General features: G+C 36.3%; 1 protein-coding gene across 1 annotated transcript; it reads left to right on the forward strand.

Annotated features, from left to right (window-relative positions):
* The first annotated feature begins 1762 nt into the window (after positions 1 to 1762).
* RAB8B (RAB8B, member RAS oncogene family) lies at positions 1763 to 9297 on the forward strand. Its single transcript, XM_010171117.2, has 7 exons — positions 1763 to 1827; positions 3019 to 3079; positions 4411 to 4488; positions 5583 to 5672; positions 6471 to 6536; positions 7906 to 7956; positions 8459 to 9297. Exons 2-7 carry the CDS (start codon positions 3077 to 3079, stop codon positions 8549 to 8551), a joined length of 381 nt encoding a protein of 126 aa, XP_010169419.1. The 5' UTR covers positions 1763 to 1827; positions 3019 to 3076; the 3' UTR covers positions 8552 to 9297.
* The last annotated feature ends 6173 nt before the right edge of the window (positions 9298 to 15470 follow it).

Raw genomic sequence — 15470 nt, forward strand, 5'->3', positions numbered from 1 at the left:
CTGTATTTGTGCTTTTATAAACTTTGAGGCCAGTTCAGAGCAAAGCTCATTAGTTTTCAGACCTGAATACAATTATCTGATTTCAGCAGGTGCTGCTCCTCATTGAGAGAAAAATCTTTTCAAGGGAGATGCAAAATCTTACCAAATGTAGAATGGAAACACTTGCCAAACTTTGGTTACATATAATAAGGATTTTCTTAAAGTATACGTCACTCTTACGTTATTTTTAGAAGAATGCAAATTAATTTTTTTGCCTATAAATCTACTAGTGAATCTTGGGAAATTGTAATTGTAGCAGTAGTCATAGCATTTTAAATTAATGCAGTTAATTTCGTGTGCTGTTAAAAGTGCTGATGTGATATTTCTGCTTGTAATTTGTATTCTAACTAGTGGGCTAAAATACATATCCATGGTGCATCAAGATTAAGTGGCTGAAACTTGGTGTGAAACTTCAGTATATTAAAATTAATATCGCATGTGAGAAGAATGAAATTCAAATAGTTAATGAATGTCTATATTTCATAGTCAAATGCTGCTGTAGGATATTAAAAAGATTCCGTAGCTTCCTGTTTAAGTGATGGATGAATTCTTAAAGCTAGAAACAGCATTTTCCAAATCAAGATACTCTTGATAATTGTCACTTAAAATACATCTGAGGAAAGAAGAAATGAAATAAAATAGCCTACCCTGCTCCCCCCCAAAATCTCTTGCAAACTATGACTAAATATCAAGTAACTATTTAATCAGATTCAGTGAAGAAAAAAATGAGGCATTCGTTTAAAAAAAGATTAACTGGGGGGTACAGAAGGGTGGCTGTCCTGGGATTCAGGAATCTGTCAGTCACATTGTGGGACTTGAGCAGTCTCAATTTGAGCTATGTTATAGTATGGGTTTAGAGATGTGTGAATTAAGATAGTCCAGGGTAAAGGCCAGTCTGCTTGGAAATCTTGGCTTTGATTCATAGATCCATTTAATCCCTCTAAACCTCTAAACTCTAGAAGACACTAGTAAGCCCTTCTGAATACACTCTTCTCTCTTCCTCTCCTCCCCTCCCCTCACTCATGGCTTAAAATCTGTCTTCAAAATCAGTCTCAGAACTGATGGGAGTCTTACACGTGGAAGTGTAAGGCAAGCAAAGGAGAGAAGAGGTTTTTGGATACCTCTTGGAGCTTCCTAGAAAATCTAAGTTATTCCTAAACTGGTGTTCCTGACAAAGTCCCATGCATGATCTACTTCAGCCACCTTCAGTAACTATCTGTGTAGCAGATTTTTATCTCCTGTGATGCTTTACCCTTTACTGTGATGTCTGATTAGAATGCATTAAACATAAGTTTTCAAAAGTAGGTGCCAGTTTTAAAAAGGAACTGAGGGATTGTAGTATGCATTTTTTCCTCAGAGCCAGCAAAGGTTCTAGGGAATTGACTTGAATGGCACTGGCTACTCAAAAGGTGAGAAAAAGATGCATTCAAACTAGTGACCTTATCGGTGTAAAATGGAAGAATTTTGAGATTAAATCTTCCTCTCATAATCTTCACTAACTCTAGTAGTGAGTCTGAGTTTGGTCCATTTTCATTGTGCAGAATAATTTATCTTTGACATGTTGGATGCAGCTGAAAACCTTTGTGCATCCTCAGCACTTCCTACTATTTGGAAGAAATGACAACTTCAGAATAATTCTTTTGCCTAAGCTTGCTCTTACCAAAAAGTCAAAAGGAAATCGGACGCTTCCTTTTCATTTATTGCAAAACCTGCTCTTTCTCTGGCAGGAATCGACTTTAAGATCAGAACAATAGAATTAGATGGAAAGAAAATCAAGCTACAAATATGGTAAGTTTTCCAAAGTAATTTAAGTTTTCAGTGAGTATTGACTTAATCTTTAAGCAGGAATACCTCATAGCTTTTGAGCATGGGTGTACCAGAAGTTTCATACCTTTTATTCATTGACTGTCCATAAGGTTTATGCTTTCTTCTAGCTTGCTTTTGGAGTGGTTCTCCTTCAGTAGCACAGGAAATAGCCTGTTCACATGCAAATGTTACAGCAACTTCCCATTTTATCAAAAGCTGTCCTCTTAAGTATGTCCTCTTTTGGCTTTTCTGTGTGGAAGAGAAGTATTAACTCCATAGCTATAAACTAAAATATGCAATCTAAAAAAATGTATTCTTCTCTGATACTTTGATACCCAGTTGTAATCACAGATGGAACAGGTGAGTGATAATGCTCCCATTTCTTGCATGGTGTGTTAGTAGAGATTGAGCTTCCTGATAGCAGCAGATAAGTATTTTTGGAGTAGCATTATTACACATGCCAAACTATTAAAGTGCTACTGGTGAATATAGGGATCTTGCTGATTTCTCAGGTTCTAACAAAAAAAGTTGTAATACTTGCATGTGAGCCAGAATTCTTGTGACTAAGGAAATGAAGTGCCAGAAGTGGTTGGTACAAATTTTCTGTCTGTAGTGTAAGTCAAAAAGCTGTTTTTTGTCAGGCCTTTGGGGTTCAGTTCCCCTTAGGTGTGACTAGTAGCCAAACACTTTGGTCCTCTTGTTCACTCACAGACAGATACTGCTTTGAAGTCATCTAGGATGAAATATCAGCGCACTAAGGTACAGTGGCTGATTTTTAATAGCTAACTGTACGTGAAAATGCACTATCCTAAAATACTTTACTGCTGCATGTTTTAATTTTTGTTTAATGCAGGACTCGGATGCATCAGAGCTGCCTTTTTTAATTATTCCAGGGAAGGCTGTGTAGTGCCGAGTTTTATTTCTTGCATGAAATTTAAATGCTTTTGTGCCATATTTATGGTGCTGTTGTAACCACTGGTATAAGTAGTATAGTTTGGGAGGGAGTGAGGAAGATGTTGAGGGCTGAAGAAACATGTGCCAACAGCTTCCAAGTGGTATATTTTCTTGATGACTGAGTATCAGTACGTTGTTACTGTGTTTAAAAAGACATCTCTGAGTACAGAAGAGTGTAAAGATCACCTCCAACAAATACTTGTTTTCACTGAATTTTAGGGATACAGCAGGCCAGGAGAGATTCCGCACGATCACAACAGCTTACTACAGAGGAGCCATGGTGAGTGCTCTTACTTCAAAAAAATTAGGTGCATCTGCTGTAACTAGTTTGCTCTTCTTAAGGTTATATCATGTAAGTCTTCAGCTGGAGGATTGGATAATTGTGGCTTGAGATGAGGGTAATAAAGTTTGTGGTTGGTTTGTTTTGGGGTTTGTTTTTTTTGTTTTCATTTTTTAAACCTGCTGGTACTTTGTCTAGTCCTGTTTTTGTGATGAAAGTTCAAGCTCTACTGTCTTTTTACTATAATCTACAGAAATTTTAATTATATTACAGAAGCTAAATTCCCCAGCTTTCATTAGACAACTTCTTTTAATGCAATCAACCCCTTTAAACATTTGAAGTTTTGAAAAATAGGTAATGAATTAATACTAAAAATGTATTTCACTAAATGCTTTTCCTTCAGCCAGTAGAGAATGCAAAATCTGGGCTAGAAATACAATCACCTACAAAAACTACTGTTACTTTTTCCTTCATTAAGAATGACTTGAAGTCAAATAATTCACCCAGAACCTGCACTCTTTGTGGTACAACTGCTTGTAGTGGTTCTTAATGCTGTTATTTGAGATACTTTATGTTGGGACACTGCTAATTTCAACTTGCTGATTTCTAGCTATGCTGCTACTGCATTTTCTTATCACTTTGCATGAACAGATCTGTTCCATTCGTGGGTTTACTGTGTGGACAAATAACTCCACTGTTACGGAGTCGGATGGGGAGAAAGAATAATGGTTGTGGCTCTGTGGTAGAGCTTTCTGTCACTTAAAAAGGTTTTTGGCAGTGTCATGGTTGTCTCCCCACCTCCCAGTGCATGACCAAGGACTTTTCTTTGTCCTGTGAGGAATGATTGAAAAGGCAATAAGGAATGGAGGTGAACCTGGCAAATCTGTCTTTAATGCAGCTGTTGTGTATTTTCCCATGCTTTGCTGATTGTTGAGAGGCCACACTAGTATATGTACATAACTATCTGAAGGCCACAGCAGACTGGATCTCACAGGTTTGTCATCTTTGCTTAAAGCTGCTACTTTTCAACTTGACTTTAACAAAGTTGGTTGCTCTTCTGGTAGAATTTCTAAACTTTCCTGGCTATAGGCTAATAATTTATAATTTATAATTTCATATGGGTGGTGAGTGTGACCTCTGACAGTGGCAAAAGATGTTAAATGGTAATATTTTGGGTAAATTCTAAGCAATGGCAAAATGCTTTAAGAAAGGATTATAGGGGCATAAGTTGTACATTGAATTTCTTGCAAGTATAATCAAATCAACAGCATACATCAAAAGTCAACCAGTAGTGCTAGCTCATCTAACTAGATTTTCTGAATTTTATTTAGGGAATTATGCTGGTTTATGACATCACAAATGAAAAGTCTTTTGACAATATAAAGAACTGGATAAGAAACATAGAGGAGGTAGGTGCTTTGGAAAGTACTTCTTACTCGTTGCATCTTAGGATTTCTCTGGGACAAAGAATAATCAAGTAATTACTCACCTTCATCATACTAGCCAACATATATTATCTCATTCATCTAGAGATAGAAGGTCGAAAACTTAAGTCTAAAAAGGTAAACATAAAGTGTTTTGAAACTTCTCTTACTATGACTTTCATTGTTCTTTTTTTGTTTTGGATATGTTTAAGGAATGAGAAGGAGCAAGATCTTAGGGTGTCTGCCTTTCACTGAGATGATGACAGATCTGTCTAATTTCAGTTGTTACTGTGTTGTGTGTTTGTCCAATTAAGATTTTTGACCTTTTCATTTGGTCTTGGATAAGATTCCTTCCTGCTAACTTACTGTAAATTGTTTAATGGGACATGCTGTCAAGTAGGGATAGGGTTAGGGGAGAAACCTTAATTTTATTTAAGCTGTAGTTAGGTAACAGAATCTTTCTGGTTTGTTGGGAAGGGGTTTTTTTGTGCTTTGGGGGGATTTTTGGTTGTTGTTTTGTTTGGTTGTTTTTTTTCTTAAGCATAAAATCCATGGGCTTTTCTTTAGTATTGTTCTTTGTCTCTTAAGCAAAATTTCTGTATTAGTGACCAATTTGATCCAATAGTGACTGGGTTAGAAAAGTTTTCTTGTTGAAGTTCTATTGCTGAATGCTTATTACTTAATAAGTCTTTTATTAATAATCTATTTTTAAAATTAAAATGTATTGTATAATGATACTCCAGCCAAATACCTCAGATGTCCATGCACCACTTTATTTCAAAGTGTGTACCGTTGCATTTCCAGAATAGCCAAATGCCGGTGCATGTGCACAACCTGGCACAGAGCTCATGATACTGTATTTGAGCTGAAATAATACTCAGGCAAATTTAATCTAGGAATATTTATTTCAGTGTATTTTAATATTTAAATATTAAATTGCCTGTTTTAAAAGTTAGTCTCTTTCTCAGTAATGCCTGACTTTTCAAAAATCAAATTTTTGTTTGTGGACGAGTTTGACACAAGTTTCTTTGGAATAATGATGCACTTTGTTTGTGAGAGATTGCTTTTTCTTCTTTCAGCATGCCTCTTCAGATGTGGAAAGAATGATCCTGGGTAACAAATGCGATATGAATGAAAAAAGACAAGTCTCAAAAGAAAAAGGGGAGAAGGTAAACTTTTGTGATTTACCTTATTTAGAAGCCTACTTTTCATAGGATTTTGGCTGCTGAATACTTGGTATGTTTTAGTCATAGGAGAGATAATGGGCCTCAAACATCTTATTTCAGAAACTTTTATATTTTACAGGATGCCAGGTTTGGATGTTTTGTTTTTAAGTAGCACTTGACTGTCTTCAAGTTTGAAGAAACTTTATGGTACTGTTGTTTTGAGGGGAAGATCCTGTAAAGAATGTTGACCTTTGCTATAGCATGAAGTGTTCTAAATCTCAATATAAAGCTTTGTATGTAGTTTGATCATGTTGTACTCAATTTGCCATAGTGGTTACTTACTCTCGTCACAAGTACTGTTATTAAAGCTTAAGTCATTAGTTTGGCAGAACAAACAAGCAAGCAAGAATACTACATAATCTATCATGTACACAGCTAAAGTAGTGTAGTTGCTAGAAATGCAACTTGTGACATGATTGTGTGTTATTATCTGGTCCATAAACCACTATCAATGAAGATTCTATCTTAATGTTCTTTTAGGTCCTAAATAAGTCTTTTTGTAAGGAGTTAATCTCTCTGTTGCTTTTGAATTTACATGAGGGTGTTGCCTGTTCTAATATTTTGTCTAATTGTCCAGTAACTTTAATGTTTTTGCAAGAGAAAAGCAGAAATGAAGCTTGTTTGGTTTTGTTTTTAAAGTTGCTGCAGCATACAGCATCTATTCTATTATGAACCTATGTGAAACATTCAATTTTACAAAGGAACTTCAAAAACACTGAAAAACTTTAACCTCTCTTGCAGTTAGCAATTGATTATGGAATAAAATTTTTGGAGACAAGTGCCAAATCCAGCATAAATGTGGAAGAGGTAAGAAATGGGTGTTACACTTAAGTGTATTTCTTGAACTGCTATTATGGAGGCGTGTTTCATAATCTTCTGGGATTCTGACCTGATCTGGAACCTGAAGTCCCAGCTGTGCTCCTTGGCCACCAATCTTGTTATATTTGGAGAGTTAATCTAAAATCCAGCATTTCTTGTTATCTGGTAATGTCTGGAATTGTTTTTCAATTGGTTGTTAACAGAGTGATTTACTGTTATTGTAGCAAACAGTTGCTTTAGTCTTCTGTACCTTGCTACTTAAATTGCAAGCTCTTTTGGACAGTGAGTAGGTTTAATTTTAGAACAATGCTTTGTGCAGGGTATTGGATTCAGAATGACATGCTACTGCATCAAGGAGTTCAGTTTACTACTAAATATGTGCTATGCAGATGGGACTGAATATTTGTACATTAACTTGGAACATCAGCATAGATTGTCAGCTGATATTAGAGGAGGAAGAGGCTTATAATAATCTATAGACTTGCAATCTGTTTTCTTGCAAATAAATTTTATGTGAAAAATGCAAGATCCCTATTTATGAGACTGTAAAGGAATAGAATTGGAAGGAAGAGGCTCAACTCCAGTCTGTCTTACCATGCATCACTCTGTCATCTCAGGGAGGGTGGTGGCAGGATCTTAACTCTATGAAAAGTGTGGACAAGAAAATAATATGATATTAAAAGGCAATTACATGAAGATACATTCATTCACATAAGGCAGATTTGTTCTTAAACATTGTTCCTGTACCTAATAACCTAAAAGCCTTTCCATTTGTATTGCTGGAATGTACTTAATTCAGATCATTCCACTAACAAATTAACTAGAAAATTGAAGAGACTGTTACTTTAAAATAACATAACTGATCCTGTGCCAGCCAAGCATTTTTTTCTGATTGCAGGATGATTGTTACACAATATAGTTAGTATAGACTTACTGTCTGGAATAGTGCTTGACCTATTCACAGTGTCATTGTGATTCTTACAGCAGACAATGAAAGTGTGAACATTAGCAGCTAATACCAACGGTGAATAGCAATAGTCTCCTAATAAAACGTACCTAACTTATTAATTAGATTTTTTTTTTTCCCCCTGCCCAAGAGGTACATGATGGGAAAGTCTGTTTACTTGCTTCAAAGATTGGAGGGATGAAGACTAAAAATAAATAGTTTTTCCTTCTAAAGCATACTTATCGCAGTTTGAAGTAAACAGCTACTGTACATAGAGAAACTTGCAGCTCAAAGTGCTGGCAGTTGCCTACAGAATACTGTATTTTCAGTGTGTATAGCTACTCCAAATCTATCTTGTCTTTAATGTGTCTTGTGACTAACTTTTTTTTTTTTATTTCTGCTCCTCACCAGGCATTTTTCACACTTGCACGGGACATTATGACAAAGCTCAACAGAAAAATGGTTTGTATTTCCAGTTGGCCTACAAAGTAGATATGTTGAAATGACTGCTATAATAACTGGCTGAACAGTAGCCCTACCAAAAAATTCCTGGGGATTACAATGGATGCTAGATCAAATTTGAGCAAACAGTGCTTTATCATACTTTATTACACATCAGTGTGTAATTGGTCTTTATTTTGCATGAACATTAACATTGGGCAGCCTGAAACTGATGTGTTCTTTCGAAATATAACAGTGTGATCCTTGCTTTATTAAACGCTGCATTATGTAATGATTCCTTCAGCTAATATTTGAGATCTGGATTGTTGGATAAATGTTTCTTTTTAAAATAGGCAGTTTTATTGAGTGATTAACAGAGTCTGGATAATTGAGGAGTTCAAGTTGTAACAGACCTGTGCTTTGGTTACTGCTTTGCAGGGAGGGGAAGTGGGGAGGGAAAGTAGGAAAGCTGGACTTATTTTTTCTGCATTTTACGATGCTGGTACTTTTTTTTCTCTTCCAGAATGACAACAGTTCATCAGGGGCAGGTGGGCCAGTAAAAATAACAGAAAATCGTTCTAAGAAGAGCAGCTTCTTTCGATGCACGCTACTTTGATGAACTTCTAATGATAGACTGCAGCACACTTAGAACCTTTTCTGCTTCTTTGAAAGCACAGGGTCACAAAGCCTCAGAAATAATACCACCAAGCTGCTGCTGAGAGCTCCATTGAACGTAGACTGCAATACACAAAATACCGAGTGGATTTTGCTCACTAAGCCTATTGACCTGTCAGGCTCTTCTTTCTCAGATATGGAAGCTATGAAGTGGAGACACAAATGCAAGAGTTAACTTGTTTTCCTTTTTTACTTTCTGTTTTATTGCCTGTTGCAAAAGCTGCTATGTTTCTTTTAACTTTGCACATCCATATTGGCCTCTTACTGCCTGTTACAGCACAATCTTACATTTGTATTTGCACAGTTTGACTTGTAAGAAAGATTCTTAACAGATTTGTGCAGTTTTTTCTTTCTCTTTCTAAACAAATTTATTTTCAAGCAGGAGGGCCAGGGGAAAAATTAAGTCTCGCTTCCATTATTTGCTATGCTGTATACTTGTGGCCATGACTGCAGTATGGGTGTTGACACTCTAGTGGTGAGAACTACTGTAACAATTGGCATTTAGCAATTTGTATGGATTTTGTCTCTTAGATGCACAAATCTGTTCATGCAGAAGCTATGGCTTCTATTCTGAATGTAGTATGTTGCTTTTCTTTCTTTACCAGACTTAGCAAAGTTGTGTTCTTGCCAGTCACTGTCTGATTCACAGATGCACCTTTCAGTTATTTGAATAAACACAGTGTCTTTCCTCACTTAATTTCCCTTTGTTAGCTCAAACTGTCTGCACCTTTTTTGTTTCTGATAAGGAAGTACACTCTGGATTTGAAATCATTGTCACAAATTGGCCTCATTGCTATCACTTAAGTGGCTTGTAGAAGCTGAATGCATGTGTTCTGAGTAGTCTCTTTGTGGATCCATTTGTTCAGAAATGACTACTTCTGAAGGTGACGTCCATTTCTACTGTAATTCTAAGCATAGTTTGTTGATGTCTATGAACATTGACCCTTGATAACAGAGGTGTCCAGAAAGTTTCCTGTGCAGTTGCTAAATTTTATCAAGTTCTGGCACTAAGGAAATGGTCACATTGGGGCTATAATGTACTATTAGTTATGCAGTTCATGCTGAATGTGTGAAGCCCTCTTTGGTCTGCTCAAGCAGTTATTTTCTCATCAAAAACTGGTACAGTGACCTAGACTGTTAGAAGCAGAGTTGAAACGTAGTTGCCTTTTTTTACTCAACTGAGCATTGAATAACCTAGTCTTTGTTCTACTACTTTTTTTATTGTCTTCTGAAAAATTTATTCTATGGGTAATTAAAACAGGTGCTTTAGTTCCATTGATGTGCCAAACTTGGACCATTGTAAGCTTTAACTACAAGTTTGTGTCCAGCATGTTTCTTATTAGGGGATAGGTGCATTCTGTCATTGTCAACGTTAATGTCTGACTGCTAGCTTTCGCTTCACTACATTGTCTAGAGTTGTGAACAGTGAGTAGGTTGCTACCACAGGTAACAGCTTTGTTTTGTGGTGTCAAGTACTTTATCTGTCATCTCTGGGTCTGTTGTAAATATTTTGAAAGTGAACAGGCCAATAGTGTAAGACTTAAAGACTTTTGATTTTAAAAGTTTTAACATTAGTAGCTGGTTCCATGAAGTTTTAAGTGGTTATCAACCTGTCCCCACATGTAGTTTAATAGAAATAGTTACTGTAACTAGATGGTGAATCTCATAAACTGCCATTGCTGCACTAAAACAGAAAAATCTTCATGGAAACAAGGTTTAGTGAAAAAACAAAACAACCCTAACTGCTCTGTTGTCTACCCTTGATATTTTTCTTGGACAGGCTAAAGCAGTTCTGTTTTCTGTATGGTTAAAAAAAGTGCTTCTATACAGAAAGTGTTGTGACACCAATTATGAATGTTTATTTTCAGTAATTTACCTCTGACTTATTTGGTGTCGTAATACTTTGATTTTTATCTCAGGGGTTGTCTGCAAACCAAAACTGACATGTTGTGTGTTTGACACCGTTTACAGAATGCTTTGTATTGTTTTTCCTGTCTTCACTGCGTGGTTAAATGTTCATTCAATATTAGTCTCCATGAACTTCCCTTTCAAAGAGCCTGTAAGTAGTAGAGTCTATGAAGTGCTTCTTGAAGCAGCAGCGAATTGGGGTATCTGTTCTGGGCGGGGCGGGGGGGAGGAGGGAGAAAAAAAACTTGCTATTTTCTTACATTTAGCTGTGCTAAACTGTACATAAATGTGAGGTAAGACCATAGGAAATTCACTTTATGCATGATAAAATAATGCGGTAAATATTTCACTTTGCTTAATGTTCATGTAAAGTTCATCTTTTTCTATTTGTAGAAGAATTTAATGCATTTTTGTTGTCCCCTGCTGAAACTGAAGATTTCTAATTTCATGTGGTCTTATGGATAAGGTAAAATGCAGATTTATCTCTCTTTTTTTGTTGTTTTGCCCCACCCCTCTTCTCCAGCAGTATTAAATGGCTGAGTGGCTGCACTTTATCGGTGTGCTAACTTTTGGTCAGTATAGACCTCTTTCTGTGTACAGTCTGCCTTGTCAGACACTGAAAAATGTGCTGTATCTTAGTGTGCAAATCAGCTGTATGTTTTATTGGGAATTTTTTTAGCTATATTTTTCCTTTAGACAAGGGGGTGATGATAAATGGTATGTTCTGCCTATGCATCAGATGCTGGGTACTACAGGCTTTTCAAATATCACCATGATTGGTTTGTGCAGTCTCTGTTGCTACTTTGCTCAAGACTATATAATCTAAATTTTGAAGGACTCTTAACTATACCTCAGTCAACTAGTTAGTATTCTAATGTCCATTAGAATGAAAGTCATATTATTATTCATTAAGCAGTAAATGTATTTCTGTTTTGTTCCAGAAATTGCCATTAACCTTTCAGAAAAGGCAGACATTTTTCAGTAAAACTAAAATGCTGCTTATGCTATTGTGTTTTATGAAATCTTTCCCTCAGCCCCGTGTCTGTGCACTATATCTTGACCAATATTTTTCTAAATGGTTTAAAAAAAAAAAAAAGCCAAACAAAACCCAAACTGGTCTCAGTGCTTTGCAGTTTTGGCTTTCAGTCTGTGCTCAGCAAAACATGCACAAGAAGTTTTTGTTGAGTGTATACAGAATATTTGATTTACCTGCTGTCTGGAAGTTCTGTTATTGCTCAAGCTTAAACCACTCATGAAACTTAATGCAGCTCACTTTTCTTTTTGGTGGTTTCAAACAGTCTCAAAAATGCTAACTGACTTTTGAGACCTGTAGTTCTTTTTACAGAAAGTATTTCCCATTGTAAGTACCTTTCCCATACTAGTCTGCTGAAGTCAAGTGAATTAAGTGGATCATTTTCACAAGTGAATAAAGAAGTCTTGAATATACATATCACATTAAAATATTGTGAATGGATAATGATTTGAAAGTACATGAATAATATGTAAAATGCATAAATGTGTTATTTGTGAAAATGCAGCTGTTGTTTGGTTATCTATTACTGTAACTGAAATTTTGCAGCGTTAAACTTCTTAAGGATTGGTATGTAGATGATAATAGGTCTTTTTTCTCCTCCATTCACTGAACTGCTTATGCCATACTCATTCTTATAAATAAAACTTGTATTTCTTTCTTCCGCAAAAGCAGGATTTCCATTGATTTTTCTTGTTTCTGGTGAATTTAAGTATTTTAGTGCATTCCTATGGCCTTACGAACATTTTTGCAAATAAAACTTCAATTATAGTTATTTTAATGCTATATAGCTACTAAATTCAGAATAGAAGGTATAGTCCTTGAGGAAAATGCTCAATTTTGAAATAGTGTTCTACTTTGTGTGTTTAAACACATTTTATGTCTGGTATGGTGTAATGTGAAAAGCTTCTGCAGATAAATGTGAACTTGTCATGTGGTTAACTTGTCAGACCTAATCATTACCTGTGTATTGATGTGTATAGACAAAAAAACCAAACCCAACCCCTAAAAAACCTTCACACTCCAATGGTTTTATTATTCCCTGTGAACTTTTTTACAACAATGTGTGTCTCAAATAAAAGTTAAATAATGAAAAGTACTTGGAGTATTTGGTATGAAATATTCCATGTAGTTTTTATACAGTTGGCATTTCCACTCTGTTTTCAATATGTTGATTGTGGAAAGGTGTCCAGCTGAGTTGCATCTGTCAAACTTTGCTTAACTTCAGTGGCAAACCACAAAGGGTTTTGTACAGCTTTGCTTGTCCCTAAACTTGTTTGTTCTGTAGGTTTTTTCTGAAATATCCTCTATTCCTGTAGTGATTGCTTAAATCTAAGTGTATTATTTTAATGAACTTCAGCTTCATAAGGACCCCTTATTCCAGACACCTAGTGTCATGAGTAGACACCCTTCCAAAGCAGCTTCTGAGCAGTGCCAGTAAAAATTATGTGAGACAGACTCTTCAGTTTAGGAATTATTTACTCTCTTCAGCTGTTAACATTTTCTTTGTTGTTGTTGTTGTTGTTTGTTTTAAATCGGTGTTATGTGAAAGGTATGACTCTTAAGTAACCTGAGGCACAAATATGAATTAATATAGCAAATATTGTTTGTCCAGCTTCCTTCCATGCTGAATATTGAGGGATTTGACAGAAATGCTTATTGGCTATTATATGAGCAATAGTTACTGACTTTCAAATTATTGCGGTTGGGCAATAACTGACAATTGGTCTGAAAATGAGCAGACCTAAGGAAAGCTTGGTTTTGTCTACCCAGGACAAAAGCAAATTAATGCTTGAGACACGCAGGTGGGCACCCTAAGGGATAAATGGGAAACACATGATTGACAAGTAGCTTCTAAAGTTTGTGCTTTTTACAGCTTCATCTAATAAGCTGTATTTAGCTGAAAGGATGTATTGTGTCTTTACGCAACAGAAAGCTAGAGTTACGTTCTCATTACACCTTGTTATTTGTTGGTTTTGGTTTGTTTTATTGTGGGTTTTTTTCAGGTTGCTTCTGGCAGACAAGTTTGCTGCTTTAGGACCAGCTGTTTAAACACTGTCTTGCAGATCCACTTGATCTGAACTGGTTCTAGATGCTCAGCAGTCCTAAAATCACTTCTGCAAGTCCTTCAGTTCTGACATAAGTTAGTGGCATGCATCTGCATCCAGATAATGTTGTAAATACGTTTGCATTCTGCATTTGTTAACAGGAAATAGCAGGCATACTTACACTGTTTAAAAATGGTGATTTATTACAGTTCGTGTATCTATTTTTGGTTGCAGACTAGCAATTCCGATACAAACAGTGCACACTTGCAGACCAGAGGCAAGTTGTTGGTACACGTGTAGAATATATCCAGCTTTTATAATATGGTCTTTTTCCTAAATGATTCTTTTTCCAACTTGGTTGACTAGCAGCTCTTTAGAATTCTTCAACTGTACTGAAGTCATCAATATAATGTAAGATTTCAAAATCAGTTTTCTTTAGAAATATTATAATCTTCAAGAGATACACAAGCTTTTTTGGTTCATAATGTTGTTATTGCCATCTGGAAATTTAAGGAAAGGTCATGCAATGGAATGCAAAACATACTGAAGAGAATTTTTGGTGCTCTAGGATGTTTTGTAGTTGCTTCAAAATTTTTTTTCCTGTCTTCAGCAGCGCACATCGGCACTAAGCTTCTGGTGTGAACAAATGTTACAGAAATTCTTCTGAGCATATTTTCTGTACATACTGTTCCTTCAGTTTGTGAAACAAAGTTGTACACTTTGAGCAGGATACCAGCATTTTCCTCATGTGAGGAATTAACATAATTAATGGTGGAAAGCATGTGTAACTTGAATTCTGCTACTGAATGTATTATACCGACTTGCAAAGTGAACAAGGATTCTGTGAACATTCACTACATTAATTTCACCCTGTTTGGTCTTAAATACCTTCCTTGAGTAGATGATTGAGATAAGGTAATGCAGCTGTGGCTTACCCTGCTTATGCCACCACTCCAAAGGCGTGTTGGTGATACAGAGCTAGGGCTGGTATTCCAAGGCCTTGTGTGAGGCAGTGGGCTCTCAGATTGGTGAACTTGTTTCAAAATGTTTATTGATTTCTCCGGGAAATGTTACTGTTGTGCTCCGTAGCCTTTCTGACTTGGCTAACACCTTTGCGGAACAGCATGGAGATGATGCTCCTGTAACATAGATACCTTGGGATAGAAAAGGGCAGGCCCCAGAACTGCGGAGCTGCCACCGTTCCCAACTGCTTACATTCACCATTTGTGACACTTTCAGCACTATTTCATCCACATACGTACTTCTGTTGGACCACTGGCAGTGAGCTCATCTCTCAAGTGCAGTATTTACTTACCTAATTAACTACACATGAAGTGCAAATTATGATATCAATAATGCTTTCTTTTTTGAAAAAAACATAAAACTTGAATGTTTTATTTATTTATTTATTTTGAAGACTGTTTACAATTTAGTGTTACTTTACCTTTTTTTTCCAGGCACCATAGCAACTAACTAGCTCTGGTCTGTGTTCTAGATGAAGGACAGAATTTTCCCAAGGAGCCAGAGCCAGTTCTGTCCCTGAGATTAATGCCTGATGCTGCCACATACTGCTTCTGCGTGTCCTCACCCAAACTGCACTGACTCTGTAACACTTGCATTTATGCTCTGAACCAATAAACTACAGGGAAAAGGCAAGCACGTGTATCTTAAATACTGTCTGTAAGTAATTTTCCAGCATAGCACGGGTCAGTGTACTTGAAATTAGGAAATGGCTAAGCAACTCCCTCTGCCAAGTGTGGGGAGGGGCAGTCCTTTAAAAATAATATTTAATTAATTAACTGTTCTTGGAGGGCCGTATCCTGTTTGGTACACGCCGCTACACTACTCTGCAGCTATTTTATCTGTTTCGAGGG

This window comes from Antrostomus carolinensis, unplaced genomic scaffold (assembly GCF_000700745.2).
Source record: "Antrostomus carolinensis isolate BGI_N321 unplaced genomic scaffold, ASM70074v2 scaffold4167, whole genome shotgun sequence".
Lineage (NCBI taxonomy): Eukaryota > Metazoa > Chordata > Aves > Caprimulgiformes > Caprimulgidae > Antrostomus > Antrostomus carolinensis.

What these genes read in the sequence shown, in the direction of transcription:
- RAB8B (XM_010171117.2), top strand. An exon ending in CAAAAGAAAAAGGGGAGAAG is followed by an intron (nt 5,673 to 6,470) that starts GTAAACTTTTGT and finishes CCTCTCTTGCAG; the next exon opens with TTAGCAATTGATTATGGAAT. An exon ending in CAAAGCTCAACAGAAAAATG is followed by an intron (nt 7,957 to 8,458) that starts GTTTGTATTTCC and finishes TTTCTCTTCCAG; the next exon opens with AATGACAACAGTTCATCAGG.